Source organism: Malus domestica, chromosome 07 (assembly GCF_042453785.1).
Source record: "Malus domestica chromosome 07, GDT2T_hap1".
In the NCBI taxonomy this organism is placed as follows: domain Eukaryota; kingdom Viridiplantae; phylum Streptophyta; class Magnoliopsida; order Rosales; family Rosaceae; genus Malus; species Malus domestica.
The window spans coordinates 5,464,541-5,478,891 of NC_091667.1; the positions used below are offsets into that span (position 1 = coordinate 5,464,541).

At 39.3% G+C, this 14,351-nt stretch overlaps 2 protein-coding genes across 2 annotated transcripts; both read right to left on the reverse strand.

Moving 5' to 3' along the window:
- Positions 1-8,486: 8,486 nt before the first annotated feature.
- On the reverse strand, positions 8,487-9,604 carry LOC114825815 (F-box protein CPR1-like). The gene is made up of 2 exons (XM_029104824.1): positions 9,153-9,604; positions 8,487-9,033 (listed from the first exon to the last, which is right to left on the reverse strand). Exons 1-2 carry the CDS (start codon positions 9,602-9,604, stop codon positions 8,487-8,489), a joined length of 999 nt encoding a protein of 332 aa, XP_028960657.1.
- Positions 9,605-9,886: 282 nt separating this feature from the next.
- Positions 9,887-12,391, reverse strand: LOC103438766 (uncharacterized). The gene is made up of 3 exons (XM_029105326.2): positions 11,505-12,391; positions 10,747-10,901; positions 9,887-10,280 (listed from the first exon to the last, which is right to left on the reverse strand). The coding sequence occupies exons 1-3, from the start codon at positions 12,166-12,168 to the stop codon at positions 10,026-10,028; spliced, it is 1,074 nt and encodes a 357-aa protein (XP_028961159.2). The 5' UTR covers positions 12,169-12,391; the 3' UTR covers positions 9,887-10,025.
- Positions 12,392-14,351: the final 1,960 nt, after the last annotated feature.

A 14,351-nucleotide genomic window follows, 5' to 3' on the forward strand; every position in this document is an offset into this window, starting at 1 on the left:
TGGAAGAGTCACCATCTTTAGCTGCATTTTAACAAGTTTTGACTGCCCTCAAACCATCTCGAGTTGCTGCACAAGTTTTCACTCACTTTCCATAGATACTGTTTGCACAAGTTATTTTATGTTTCGAACGTAAAACAGATTTTGGGGAAGGGTGACTACATGGCCTCTCCTCCTTTGCATGTCTACCAACAAATGGTGTTGCAATGCAAGGAATGACGCGGCAAGGCGACGCGAGGTGAGGCGAGGGCGGTTTTGTGTGATCATAGCATTCTATTACGAATAAATTGAGGTTCTGTTTACACCTAAAATATACCCATTTTACTTATTTGGGCAATTTGGGTAAAATATGGTATTTGGAGGATTAATATGCAAGAAGACTAACTTGGAAAGATATTTAGTTGCAAGTGGAGGGTTTGGCACTATAATATTATTTCTCCTATTTGTTTGGGTGGTGGAGGTTTGCCAAGGGAATTGTTTAATCAAGACAAGTGCATGCTTTTTCATGCAAGTGGATGGAAGGACACCATGCATACTTTCGGGCAAGAATGTGTGATGAAAGAAGCCAATTTGCCAACTTACTTCTTTTAATTGATTAGTTTATTACAAGTGGGAAAACATGTGATGAAAGCTTGTGGTGGAAATGCAAGTTCCCCTTTTAATATTATTTCTCCATACAAGTTGGCAAGTGAAAAGCATGCAAGCTGTCTAAAGCAATGGAATACAAGCTGCCCAAGCTTCTTTCGGGCAGATACAAAACCTCAGCAGGAGGGTTTCCTCCAAACCTCTATAAAAGGGAGCAGATGCACAAGGATTATGGACACTCAAACAAACAAACAAAAGCACAAACTCTGCTCAAACCAGATTTGCCAAAAGCCTTCTTTTATCTAGCTTATTAGCTCTGCTGCTCACTTGCGGTATTGATCTCATTTGTAGCTGTTATGTACTCATTTCCAGTCATATAAATTACAAGCAATCTGCAATATTAGCCACTTTCCCTTGTCATTTATATTTCCAAGCAACCTTGTCATTTACATATTGTTCTATCTCTCCATATAAGTAAAGTCCTTATTTTTAAGGCAAAGAAAGAACCTTGATTTGAGCAACTCCCACTCAAATGGCACAATCTCTTGATTTGAAGTCAAAAGGCGCAACCTCAATCATTCAAATCCCGTCTACTAGCGGCATCTAGTAGTGGCACGCCCGCACCCACCAATCTCGTATGTGCAGTAAATCCCCGACTTGCCCGCAAGGCCCCATGGCGGATTTAGGGAGCGAACATATTTTGGCACGCTCGGTGGGACCCTTATATGAAGTTAGATCATGAACAATCCTTATGTTCATGATTTTTTGGAGGATGACGGTGTGGAAGAGCGCCCAAGCTATGGCTATCACATAAAGCCAACCTATGAGTTGCCAACTTATGGGTACATGGCTGAAGAGTACTCAAGTCCCATGGAACATGATTGTCGGCCAACTAATGGCCATCAAATAAATAATAATCTTACAGATTGGCCAACTTATGGCTATGATGAAGGTTATTATTCTTTTGAAGACAATCATATTCATGAATACTATGATAGGCCAACAAATGGCTTTGAGTATCAAAAGGCTTCCAATGAGTACATAGAGCCAATATATGAGATGCCAACTCATGATCATCCGGATGAAAGGCTCTACAAAGAGGATGTGGGCAAAATAGAGAAGATGTCCAAACTCCATGTGGCAAGCATCGAGTATGGTGAGGAGGTCACTCAGTGTTTTAAAAGGGTGGAGGAAAGCTATACAACTTTTGGAGAAACTTTGGGAAAGTTGATAGATCAAATGTGTCAAATCCCCTCTACAAAGCACACTCACCCTACTACAACCAAGGAAGAACAGATCATACATGTTGATGAAGGCCAAACAATGGCCCCACCCAAGGAAAAATCCATGAAAATGGATATGGTTGTAGAAGTCCAAGCCGTTGTAGGCCAAACACCAACGCTCGGGGGGCATGAGCCCACACCTCATGTGGAGCCCGAAGAAGAAGAAAATAGCTCCTACACTCTTCCCCGCCAACACAAGCATGTTGTCCGCATCGAGATCTCAAGGAGGACAAAGCTTGGGATCAAGCATGAATGGCCACCTCCTATGGTTCCCAAGCTATATGGCATGGCCAATTTAAATGATGGGTATGATCTCTCTACACTCAATTTTAAAAAGAGAAAAAGATTTGAGTGTTGAGAGAAGAATAACAATTGAGCAGCCAAAGGGCTTCATCCAATTTGCCCGAATGGCTTTCTTTTGTGTTATTCTTTTGTGCACTTTCTCCAGTACCATTCTCCTCCTTTTCCTTCTCTTTCCTTTTTTTTTTTCTTTCTTTCTTTCTTTCTTCCTTTCTTTTCCTTCCTATCTCTCTCTCACCTATCTTTCTGCTGCCCAAAACACTTTTATATCTATGTGTCTATATTTATTATATTATATGATAAAAGTGTTTTGCCCGACAACGGCTGTATGTACATATATGTTATAGTAGGGGGATGGAGATTATATATATATATATATATATATATATATATATATATATATATAGTATTATAATTTGTTTTGTAAAATGTTGCCCGAAAGGGCTATATATATAGTTTTTTGATATATATATTTTATATAATAAAAGTGTTGCCCGAATGGGCCTTTTATATCTATGTGTCTTATATTATATTATATTATTATATTATTATATTATATTATGTACTTTGCCCGAAAAGGGCTTTATGTGTATATATATTAATATTATAGTATTTGAAAGGACTCTGTTTTCTTTGTGTGTTCTTGTGCTGTTACAAAGAAAAAGATATAAAAATTAAAAATTACAAAAACATTTTGCTTTCATGCTTTTTCTTGCTTTCTTTCCCTTTTTGTTTTCTTGCTGGGAACTTTACAGAAAATATCAAAGAGTTGGGCAGTTTGTGAGTAGCCATTTTTACCCTTCTTTCCACTTTTCTCTTATCCAATGGGTGTATTTAGCCCGAACCCAAAACCATCCAATAAAACTACATTTTCCACAAATCTCACCCAGAATCTTGGAATTGGAGGTTTTATAAAAAGCCAAATCATGGCTTTCCTGTGCAAAAATCTATCAGACAGCTTCTCAATGGCTATTGCAAAAGAGCAGGGGGTTATCTTGCCCGATTGGTGGTGCCCGATGAGACCACCATAACCATGCCCGACGGAAGTGACGTCTTCCCTGCTCACCACCAACAGACTCTGCATGTCTCCCTAACTCTCACCAGCTCCTACAACCAAGGGTCGGGCTACTTCGACGACTACCATTGGAGGCTACGATTAAACCGTGGAGGTTGGATGGTGGGTGCAGAATTGTTTTTGCAGTTTGCCCGAATGCTTGATGAAAGTATATTGCTGCTGCCCGAGAGAGCTATAATCTTGCCCGATGAGCAGGACATTTTATCTTGCTCGATGTTGTCAATCAAACGTGGGGCCCCATGTTTAATCTGGCAAACATATCTGAAGTGTTCTTGCCATGACCGTTGTAGCTTCAATGACGTGTTACCAAGCTGCTTACAAAAGAATTAAAGGTTCGAAGGAGAGCACTGAAACTTCTTGTAAATACCAGACTGTCTAAACGTAGGGCAGGCTTCTACAGCATGAAGTGGGCAAGGTTGACAAGATGCAAGCCATGGCCGCCCAATATGCCGCCTACAAAGCAAAGGAAGAATACGATAGGCACTTCTCCAGTATGCCGGAGTTCGCGGGAAGAAGAAGACAACAAAAGCCAGCCAAAACCTACGCTGCAACATCATGATGGAAGTGATAACGAACTTAATTCCAGCAATGTTTCCGCCAGCGGGGTTGTTGCAAAATCCCATGAGCCCGAGGTGGTGTTATTACTCCAAAAACGAATCCATGGTTGGTGTTTTGGAACCGCAGCTCGGGCAAAGAACATCAAACAGCGGATCAAAGTCTAGTACAGCCCCGCTCACTCCTTCCATTTCCAACTGTGTTGATGTTATCATCAAACTAGGGAGCTGGCAAAACGGATTCAAAAGGAGGCAGTCAAGTTTGGAAAGTTGTCGAAGATGTCTTGTGCGTTCGTATGAAGAAGCTCCAAAGGGTCCACAACTGAGAGATACTGATCAAGGAGCAGATGTGGTGGTTGCCACTCCCGGTCACTGGAAATAATACCACTGACTATTCTGGATCTGTGCTTCAACAAAATCTCAACGGCAAAATATCTTGGTCAACTTGCGGTGAACTACAACTCCTGGTAAGCCATCAGTCTGGAAGGACTTCTTCCCCATTTGATGTGCTACAACCGGCAGTAAATCAAGTCCAGCTCTCTGAAGGATTCTGCAGATCGGTCAAACATGACCACCTCTCTCCGAGCGGAACAAAAGTAATAGTGCATAGTCAGCATCACTACCTTGATCTGGGAAGCAGACTTATGAACCTCAAAGCAGGATTTCTCGATGCACAGAAGTCGGAGTGAGGGAACCATGTCAGCTATCATTCAACCACCAACATAACATCCGCAGTTTCTCAAACGTCCGACCCCTCTCAGCCAAATCCATGTTGTTTCCATCATAACTTCGCCCCATGACAGTTCGCACCCATCGATGTTGGCTCTTCTATTCGAGAATCGATCAGTTTATGGCCTGGAATGGGTACGCATCGGGTGACGCGCCTCTGTAGAAAGAACTGATGGCGAGGACTCCGGCGCAAGGTCGGACTAGTATTCTGTACTAGTTTTTCATTTGATTATAAAATGAGAGAGCAGTATAGGGACCCCTGGAATGTGATTAGAGTGGGGAAGTTGCTAGAGGATTTCAATGCTCTTGTTGGGACCATTGCATTCGAACATTGCTGCGATAAAGATGGCACAACAAAGCCCCTGCTACTGGTGACTTCTTCTGTTGACAAGATAGGATCCTCATACCCAGCAAAAGTCCATTGCTCTTGCAGCAAACTCCACGGAGGTAGCCTGTGATTCCAAGTTTGGAAAATCAGCTTCGTTTAACCCGATATTGCCTAAAGACTGAGAAAGAAAAATTGCTCTGTTGCCTGACAAAAGGTCCCTCTCTTATTATTTCTTTCTCTTTCTCTCTCTTTTCCTATTCCTTATCTCTTCTGTCCCTTTCTTACCCGAAAGGGCATCTCTTTCTTTTTTATTTTATTATTTCTTTCTCTTTTTCTGTATCTCTGTCGAAGTCTGCTTTCTTTGCTCTGCCCGAATGGGCTGTATATCTATATAATATATGATAGATTATATTATAGGGTAGGCCAGTCAACTTTTCTTCCCAAAAGCCCAAGTGGCTGTCCCTATCTTTCTCTCATTCTTCTCTCTTTTCCTTTTTTCCTCTTTCTCCTTGTCTCTTTCTTTTCCTCTTTCTTTCACTTTGCCCTAAAGGGCTCCAGAGATATATATATATATATATATATATAGTTATATTATATTATATATTATATGAAAAGAGGCCAAAAGAAAAAGACAAAAAAGAATAGTTGCCCAGTTTATTTCTCTCTTAACTCTCTTTTCCAGTTTGCCCGACTTCGGGCATTTTTCTAGTTTACTATCTCGGTAACCAGTGAAGATGCTCCTATGTTTTTTGGTATCAACGAGAAGGATGCACAAGTTAGACAACATTTTTTCCAATGCTAGTTGCAATACCAATTGCCTTGCTCCTCTTTCCAAAGTTTGTCAACGACAGAAGGACCGAAGAGGTAGACGTGCCTCTTCCTTCGACATCAATCCTGGCAGCATTAGGGTTGTAAGTTTCACAAACTTTGCTCAAATTTGTAAAACTTGGGGGGCACTGTTTACACCTAAAATATACCCATTTTACTTATTTGGGCAATTTGGGTAAAATATGGTATTTGGAGGATTAATATGCAAGAAGACTAACTTGGAAAGATATTTAGTTGCAAGTGGAGGGTTTGGCACTATAATATTATTTCTCCTATTTGTTTGGGTGGTGGAGGTTTGCCAAGGGAATTGTTTAATCAAGACAAGTGCATGCTTTTTCATGCAAGTGGATGGAAGGACACCATGCATACTTTCGGGCAAGAATGTGTGATGAAAGAAGCCAATTTGCCAACTTACTTCTTTTAATTGATTAGTTTATTACAAGTGGGAAAACATGTGATGAAAGCTTGTGGTGGAAATGCAAGTTCCCCTTTTAATATTATTTCTCCATACAAGTTGGCAAGTGAAAAGCATGCAAGCTGTCTAAAGCAATGGAATACAAGCTGCCCAAGCTTCTTTCGGGCAGATACAAAACCTCAGCAGGAGGGTTTCCTCCAAACCTCTATAAAAGGGAGCAGATGCACAAGGATTATGGACACTCAAACAAACAAACAAAAGCACAAACTCTGCTCAAACCAGATTTGCCAAAAGCCTTCTTTTATCTAGCTTATTAGCTCTGCTGCTCACTTGCGGTATTGATCTCATTTGTAGCTGTTATGTACTCATTTCCAGTCATATAAATTACAAGCAATCTGCAATATTAGCCACTTTCCCTTGTCATTTATATTTCCAAGCAACCTTGTCATTTACATATTGTTCTATCTCTCCATATAAGTAAAGTCCTTATTTTTAAGGCAAAGAAAGAACCTTGATTTGAGCAACTCCCACTCAAATGGCACAATCTCTTGATTTGAAGTCAAAAGGCGCAACCTCAATCATTCAAATCCCGTCTACTAGCGGCATCTAGTAGTGGCACGCCCGCACCCACCAATCTCGTATGTGCAGTAAATCCCCGACTTGCCCGCAAGGCCCCATGGCGGATTTAGGGAGCGAACAGGTTCCACCATAAAATCAATCGGCAATAGAGGGAGTAGCCCAACTACTTTTAAGCACATGCAAATCTCTCTTTTTCTTAATGTGGAATTAATTCTTAACATATTAACCACTATCACGGCTCTGTTTTTGTATTGCCAATCACCACTTTCTTTTCTTCCTTTTTGAAGAGAATGATTTCGTTATAAACTTTATTTTCTTCCTATTTTGAAGAGAAGGATTTCATTATAAATGAGTGAATTATGTAACTGAATTCAACACAATGATTTTCTGTTGCACATGCTTGTTATTTATGGCCTACGGATTAAACGAATTAAAAGAAAATTGAGGTACAAAAGAAAGCAAGAGTGCAAAATGAGTGAAAATGTGTCTACTACCGATTAAGAGCAACTTCATCCCTAAAAAATGAGTTGGCCCAAAGTCCATTTAATCCACCCAAATGAATAGTAATTGACTCCAATGAACAGTAATTGGCCAAGTACATCTCTACTCCTAAAAAATGAGCTGGGCAAAAGTCTAGTCAATCCATATTAAATTTTATAAAATAATTAAAAAAAATATTTTAAATTTCGGATAGAAATTTTAATCAATCTTGTCATGCCACGTGTCATTTCCGAAAATACAATTTTTGTGAAAATGGTTGAAGTGTGTGTGTGTGTGTGTGTGTAAATCTTTTATTTTAAAATGAAATCCAACAGCCTAAATGTGGACACGTGGCCCTTAAGATTCTGACTTTTTTTAACACTTGAATGCGCACCCTGAATCCCACATGCCAACGGTAAAAAAAAAAGGAAATTCACATAGCTGACGCCAGTCTGGCGTCATGTAAGCCGGTCTCTTGCTCAATCTATTATGTGCTGACCTTAAAGCTGGCTTCCACGTTGGGCCAACCTATTGGGTGGGGTGGAGTGGGTTGTTAGAGGTGGAAGTGCTGTAAACGAATTAAAAGAAAAACCTACGACAGTCCTCCCTCAAAAAGAGACAAACAAGAAAACATCATACATTCATGTTCCGTTGCATGTTCAAGGCCTTGCAGCAAGGTTGCACGAAAAATGTGTGTTCCTTTTTCAAAAGGGAATCTGAAGCATGTCATTAATTTGATCCGTAAATGGTTAATTGTCCTCCGAATATTAATATGCTTACAAAGCTCCCAACAGAAACAGGACAAACATCAAGAGAAAAGACCATGGAACACGGTCAATCGGATGCCAGGAAATTGCAGCACATCATCAGTTATTCAGACACAAGAAGAAAACCAACCAACCAAACATACGAGAAAGGTAACGATTGATTTGAAACAATTCTGACAACTAGCAAACAATCTAGTTAATACTGTTACAATAAAGGAAAAACACTTAGCCAAAAGATGAGAGATCAATAAGCGTACATAGCAAGGCACATAAGTTCACGTACTTGTATTTCAACCTATCAAGCCAATTACCCACCTTCCACCGTAATTAAAGTCATCTTTTGTTGCTTTGAGTACCTCTACAAACCCTTGTGAGAGATTTTTTAGTGTAACCAACACACGAGTTGGTACATCACGTGTCACTATACAAATGGTGAGATATGTGTGTTAAAAAGTTAATAATTTAAAAAATAAAATTTTTCACTACTTACATAAAAACACGTCTTGTGCTCCCGTCACAATAAAAAATTTATCCCTTCACTGGTTGAAATTAGAGGTAGAAGAGAACTACTGCCTCCAACCAATCACGGGATCACCATCAATAAGACAAAGGCTGCCCTCGCAAATCTTTGCATCAAAGCGAACTGGCAGACCGCAAATATTATCTTGGTATCCAATTTTTCCCTTTAAATCAAACCAAACAAATGCTTCCTCGTCCTCCTTCAAAAGAACCATTTCACCGTTCTTTGAAAAGACCAAAGGTGGGCAATAGTTAAGCAACCAAGTCATAGTTTCCTTTTTAATAGAATACAGAAGGGTCCAAGGTCCTCCAAAATCCTTCATAATCCAAACATCATTTCCGGTGTCCCAATCATGAACATAAACACATAGAGAGCCCACTAAAACCTCCAACTCCATGACGGTACTGTAATCCTCATCCACCGGGGTGTCAAACTCCCGATACTTTTCAGTAGCAAGATCAAGGGTCAGAATTATGAATCGATACATATCTAATCTGTTCGGCATTAGCCAACACAGAGCACCATTTAAAAACTCCAGCGCCGTGTCATACACATTCAGTGTACTAAAATCATTGCGAGGCAAGTTCTTGATCCTTTTCCATGAGTTCAATATGAGGCTATATTATAAATACTATCCTCAGAACTCACAAAGACTCCCTTACTAAGCTCCGCAATTCGCAAATGTTTAAAGTCATCATAAACTGAATCATACCCGAACCCTAGGGATATATGTAAATCTGATGATGGCTGCTGCTGCTCAATGGCTGGGAGGGGAATCATCTTAAACTTTTGAATTGACGGGTTCCACAAAGCGACATTCGTACGGAGACTATTGCAAATGCAAACCACTCCATGAATCGAGCACCCCAGTATCTGATACCTCTCAGGGGATTTCAACGGCCGCTCAATTTTAACGACTGTCCGGAACGTTTCGCTGCCGTTGACAGCCGATGAAAAATAATCTAATGAGGGGGAGCCAATTGACCTGACTAAAATGGTGCGAAAGGAATTGGTTTGGATGGAGCGTTGAAGATGAGCTTTGATGAAGTGGTGGTGGCGGATGATGGCATTCCAAGCTTTGGAAACGCTGAGGAATCGAATCAAATCCTTGGGCGGAAGCCTTGATAGGATGTCGAACAGTAGCTCCGGTGGGAAGTCTGACATTGACGTTGGTTTCTTCTCTGAGGAGCAACAATAATCTGGAGAAATCAGGAAAGGATTCCACCTAATCATTCTCGTCAAACAATCTGAATCCTTAAAATTTGTTGTTTATATTAATTTCATATATAATTGATATTGTGAATTTCTTTTATGATTATTATTATTAGAATTTTTGTGTTATTTCCATATTTTCTATTATTGCTCCAACACCAATTTGGCTTTAGTAGACCACCGACCAACAAGATCGATAGGGGGCATATCTGAGTTTGTGGCTAGTTATCTATGTAAGTCTCGAACTGCACAAGTTTATGTAAGTCTCACCAACTTTCTCAATGAAATATTGTTCGTGCTATATAATCATAAAAAAGAAAAATTAAAAAAACAAATTATCAACAAATATGCACGAGGAAGATGTTATAAGTAGCTAAATGATCATGTGAAGCAGAGAAGTTGTTCGTTGTTTGTTGGTGGACATGGAGATCAAGTCCAAGTAGTGCATGGCTTCACAAGGAAGTAGCCCTTCAAGGAGAAAATTGAACAAATGCGATGAGTGTGACTGTTGCATCACATCCAAACACTCGTCCAATAGTCTCTGCTGCTGCTCTTTGCTCAGCTCGGCTGCCTCCATGTACGGCAATACTTCTCTTTCCTCCTCCGTAAAGTGTTGTCTATAACGCTCCTACATATTAAGTCCAAATAAAATATATATTTAGTAATATTATTATGTGTAGAATATTATATTGTATGACTTAATACAGTGCTAATCACGTAGACCCCACTGTATAATATTCTCTCATCATCCAAAGTTCCAAACCTTTCATTTTTTAGAACTCCATACAAAAATTCGTCCAAATAAAAAATCATTTTATTTGATTGTTGTTATAAACATTTCATTGTGTTTTTAGCAACACTGTGCATGTCTATTTTTTCTTTGTCCCAATTTGATATTGAAACGCTTTTCGATATGGATAAAATTCTGTAAGAAAGATTTTTGAATGAAGATCCAGAAAAATAAATATTTTGAATTATGAAAAAAGATTATGGAATGAATTTAAACACGCAATTAATATTATATTAAATTACTAACTAGTTAGCTCTATATAACACTAATAAAACAATAACAAGAAGCAGTTAACATGGATCACCTGTAGTGAATTGAGGCGCTTAGAAAAGTTAGAAAGAGCTTCTTTGTAGTAACGACTCCCAATGTCAAGAACCTCAATGGATTTGATGTCTTCTTTGATGCCGTTCATGATGGGTAGGTCCCTTGCGTGTTCTTCATTCGCAGCTTTACAGATTCCTGCATAATTATTTGGTTAGTTTACCATCTTAACTTTATTTAATAATAATTGTTATTAACATTTTAAAATTTTCATTTTACTCTAAAAAAAATTTATAATCAGAAAGAAATATACGATTGTTAGGAGTGTAGAATGAGATTTTTGGAATGCTAATAACAGTTGCTTTGTTTTAACTCAACATTTTAGCTAAGTTATGACATTTGCTGGGTTTTTAAAATAATTTATTATTATATCACTTAGTATTACAATCTAGTAGTATTTTTTTCACTTGTAAATAAAAAAAAATTATATTCAAATTTCGAAAATGACGAGTTTTATGGCAATTTATTCTTTTTCCCTTTATGTCATTATACAGTATGGCGTATGTGTGAAAAATCTTGCCATATTCACTTACATATATAATCTTATGGTTTTTTACTCCATCAAAATTATATTCATGGAAAATTCTTACAAATGACAAGAAGTTTAGGTGCCCGAAAATATTTATAGAAGATTCCTACATATATACCTTTATTTTTGCAATCCTAAAAATATATATACCAAAAAAAAGTAAAAGTTTAATTGGTAAATATTCTTCTGAAAAAAGGAAAAAAAGATGTGACCTGGATCACAGTAGTTGAAGATGGGGAAGAGGAGTCTCTCCTCCATCTGAGCGTGTTCCAACATCAGCTCCAAAAGCTGCGAGTAGTTCCTCCCCAGCTTCCTTAACTCCATCCGAGCACTCCCCACCGTCGGATCAACCACCCCTCCTCTTCCTTTACCCGGACGCTTCAACAGATCCATAACCCACCTCACCAACCTCTCCAAGTGCCACGCCAGGCTCCTGTGTTGCAGCTCAGTCAGCTTCACAACCGCCGCCACCAGCGACGTCGTTTGGGTTTCAGAGGACGACCCCGTTTGAAGAAGAAGCGGCGGATGAGGGAATCTGGCCTCCATCAACTGCAGCAGAGTATTGGGTGGCCCTGAAACCCTCTCAGCTGGATCCGACGATGACCCGCCCTCCTCCACCTCCATCGCCACCTCCAAGTTTCTATAATCTTCGTCGTTTTCGTCGTTGTCGTCGTTGTCGTCGTTGTCGTCGTTGTCGTCGTTAGATCTGGCTACCACCACGCAGCGAAGTGAGACAGCCGCCTCCTTGTATTTGAGGGCAAATCGGATGTAGTTTGTGCTGCTGGGAGAGCCGTACAGTCGGACTGTTGTCGTCAGTTGTTTTTGCGGCACTATATCTGCCGTCGATTTCTTCCGCTTCGCGAAACAGATCCCCATTATTTACAATTCAAAGATATACATATATCATCGGTAGCGGCCGGTAGCTATTATATATGAAAAACTTGGAAAATTGAGGCCGTTAGATTCTTTCATCATGTATATTACTATATAGAGTAGCAGTGGTTGTGGTGGTTGATTTCTCTTTACATGGGAACTTTGCTTGCATTGCAAGGCAATGGATGGAAAGAGGAACAAGATATGATGAAAAAGTAGAGAGAGAGACAGCGTCAAGCCAAGTATGATCCGAACTAAGATTATAATGAAAGTTAGTAGCAAAGTGCGTCAACCACACTTCTTCTTTTGTCCAATAAAATAAATAAATAAAGAGTTTTTATCCGGTTTCTAAAATTGAGGCACCTCATAAAGATAAAGATGGTCATTGAAATTGAAAATCAGATCAAAATAATTCTTGAAAATAGGTGTTGTAAATCAATATAGTCTTTTAAGCAGAGGTGGCAAATCAACTCATTGAGTTGTTAAAATATCATCTGACACCATCATCACCACTATCAATCTCACATGTATATTATAGTGATATCAAATTAAAGTGTCTTAACAATTACCCATTAGCAACCCAACAGGTTGAATAGTCACTTAACAACTAAAATAAAATGGTAATTGTCTTGATGATTAGAATCTTCTTTTACCTACTGTGTCCCGGTTCAAACTCTTCTCCCTTTCGTTAGTGTAGTTTAGAGTAAAACTATCGTTTTTATTTAGAAAAACAAGTAACAATCTGTAACAACAAGATTTGAAAAGTTACTCTCTTTCACCAACGGCCAAGTCATGCAAATTCTCTACCCATCTTATATAAAAATTGATAAAATTAGAGAAATAAAATATCATATTTTGTTGAGTGTTCCAAAATTGCATCCTTTGATTCATTGGTTCCTTGGATTGAATTATTTGAGACAGCTTCAAAGATATAGGCTTCGACCGAACTGTGTTGTTCTAGCCCTACTTTTTAGTGTATTGTATGAACTATTGACTGTGATCTTTGTGGTTTGTTATAGAAAAGTCGATGGATGTGTGTGTGACTCTTTCGGGATTTTCAGTGGTTTGATTATGATTTCATAAAGTATTGAGTTTATATTTTATGTTTATAAACCGTGATTGATGGATACGTTTTTATATTATCACATACATTGCATTATTGTCACTCACACGAGTTTCACGGCTTATCTGGGTTGTTGATTTACCGGGTGCACCGTTCCCATGGTGTAGGGGCGATTATGCAGGTTTAGTTGATATGTGGAGCCTCTGGAGTAGCATATTGTTGCCAGACAGCTAGGAATGTTAGGTTACCCTTATCTTTCCTCGTATTTATTTTCGACTTTCCTTTGGAAGCCTACTGACATTGTCCCTAGTGAGAGTAATCCTTATTGCATAGTTGTTGTAAATATTGTTAATTTCATTTTAGTATTTCGGTTGTATTTCTTGGCATCCCCCTACATAGTCTACCGTTGCACGTCGATTCTGGACGTATGTCAGGATCGGGGTGTGACAAAAGGTGCTCAAGGCCCATGATATGTCCTGTCAATTGGCCATGCTCGGCTCAATGGTAGCAGGAAGTTGACCCTTTGGAGTCTCCCCTTGGGTGTCTAGCGGGCCTGCGCTCATGTCGACAGTGACTTTTAGGACCACTAGCTGGCAGGATTGTGGAGACTGGTTTGCACCATCACTAGTAGATCTTAAAGGTCTACCTAGTATGGCATGAAACGTCCATTCCCAACTGCTTGTTATGGTTCAAATCTATAAATAGCAAGTCAAACAAGAAAAATGGTAATTGCCACTTACTTCTCTCATAACTCTCTCAAGTCCATAATTTGTCTCAAACGATTGTGCGTTCCCATTTGCATCCACGATTGTGCGTTCCCTTTTCATATCTACTCTCACTATTGAACCTTTAGATTTGGATCGATAAATCCGCGCTATGTCATTGTTTTGTTGATAAAATCATCATATGATCATATGACAACGCTTCGCATGATCCGTGTAGTTTCCTGTACTATAGCGGGTCAGTTCAACCCCCTCGAACCGCACCAAACTCCTCTCATAAGCTCCGGTTGGTCTTGAACCGACCCAAGTTGCACTCTTATTTGGACTTACTGCAGAAAGCCCAACAGTGAGTAACATCTAGGTTTAAAAATAAAAGTAAAAAATGAAAGAGAAACTCTGGT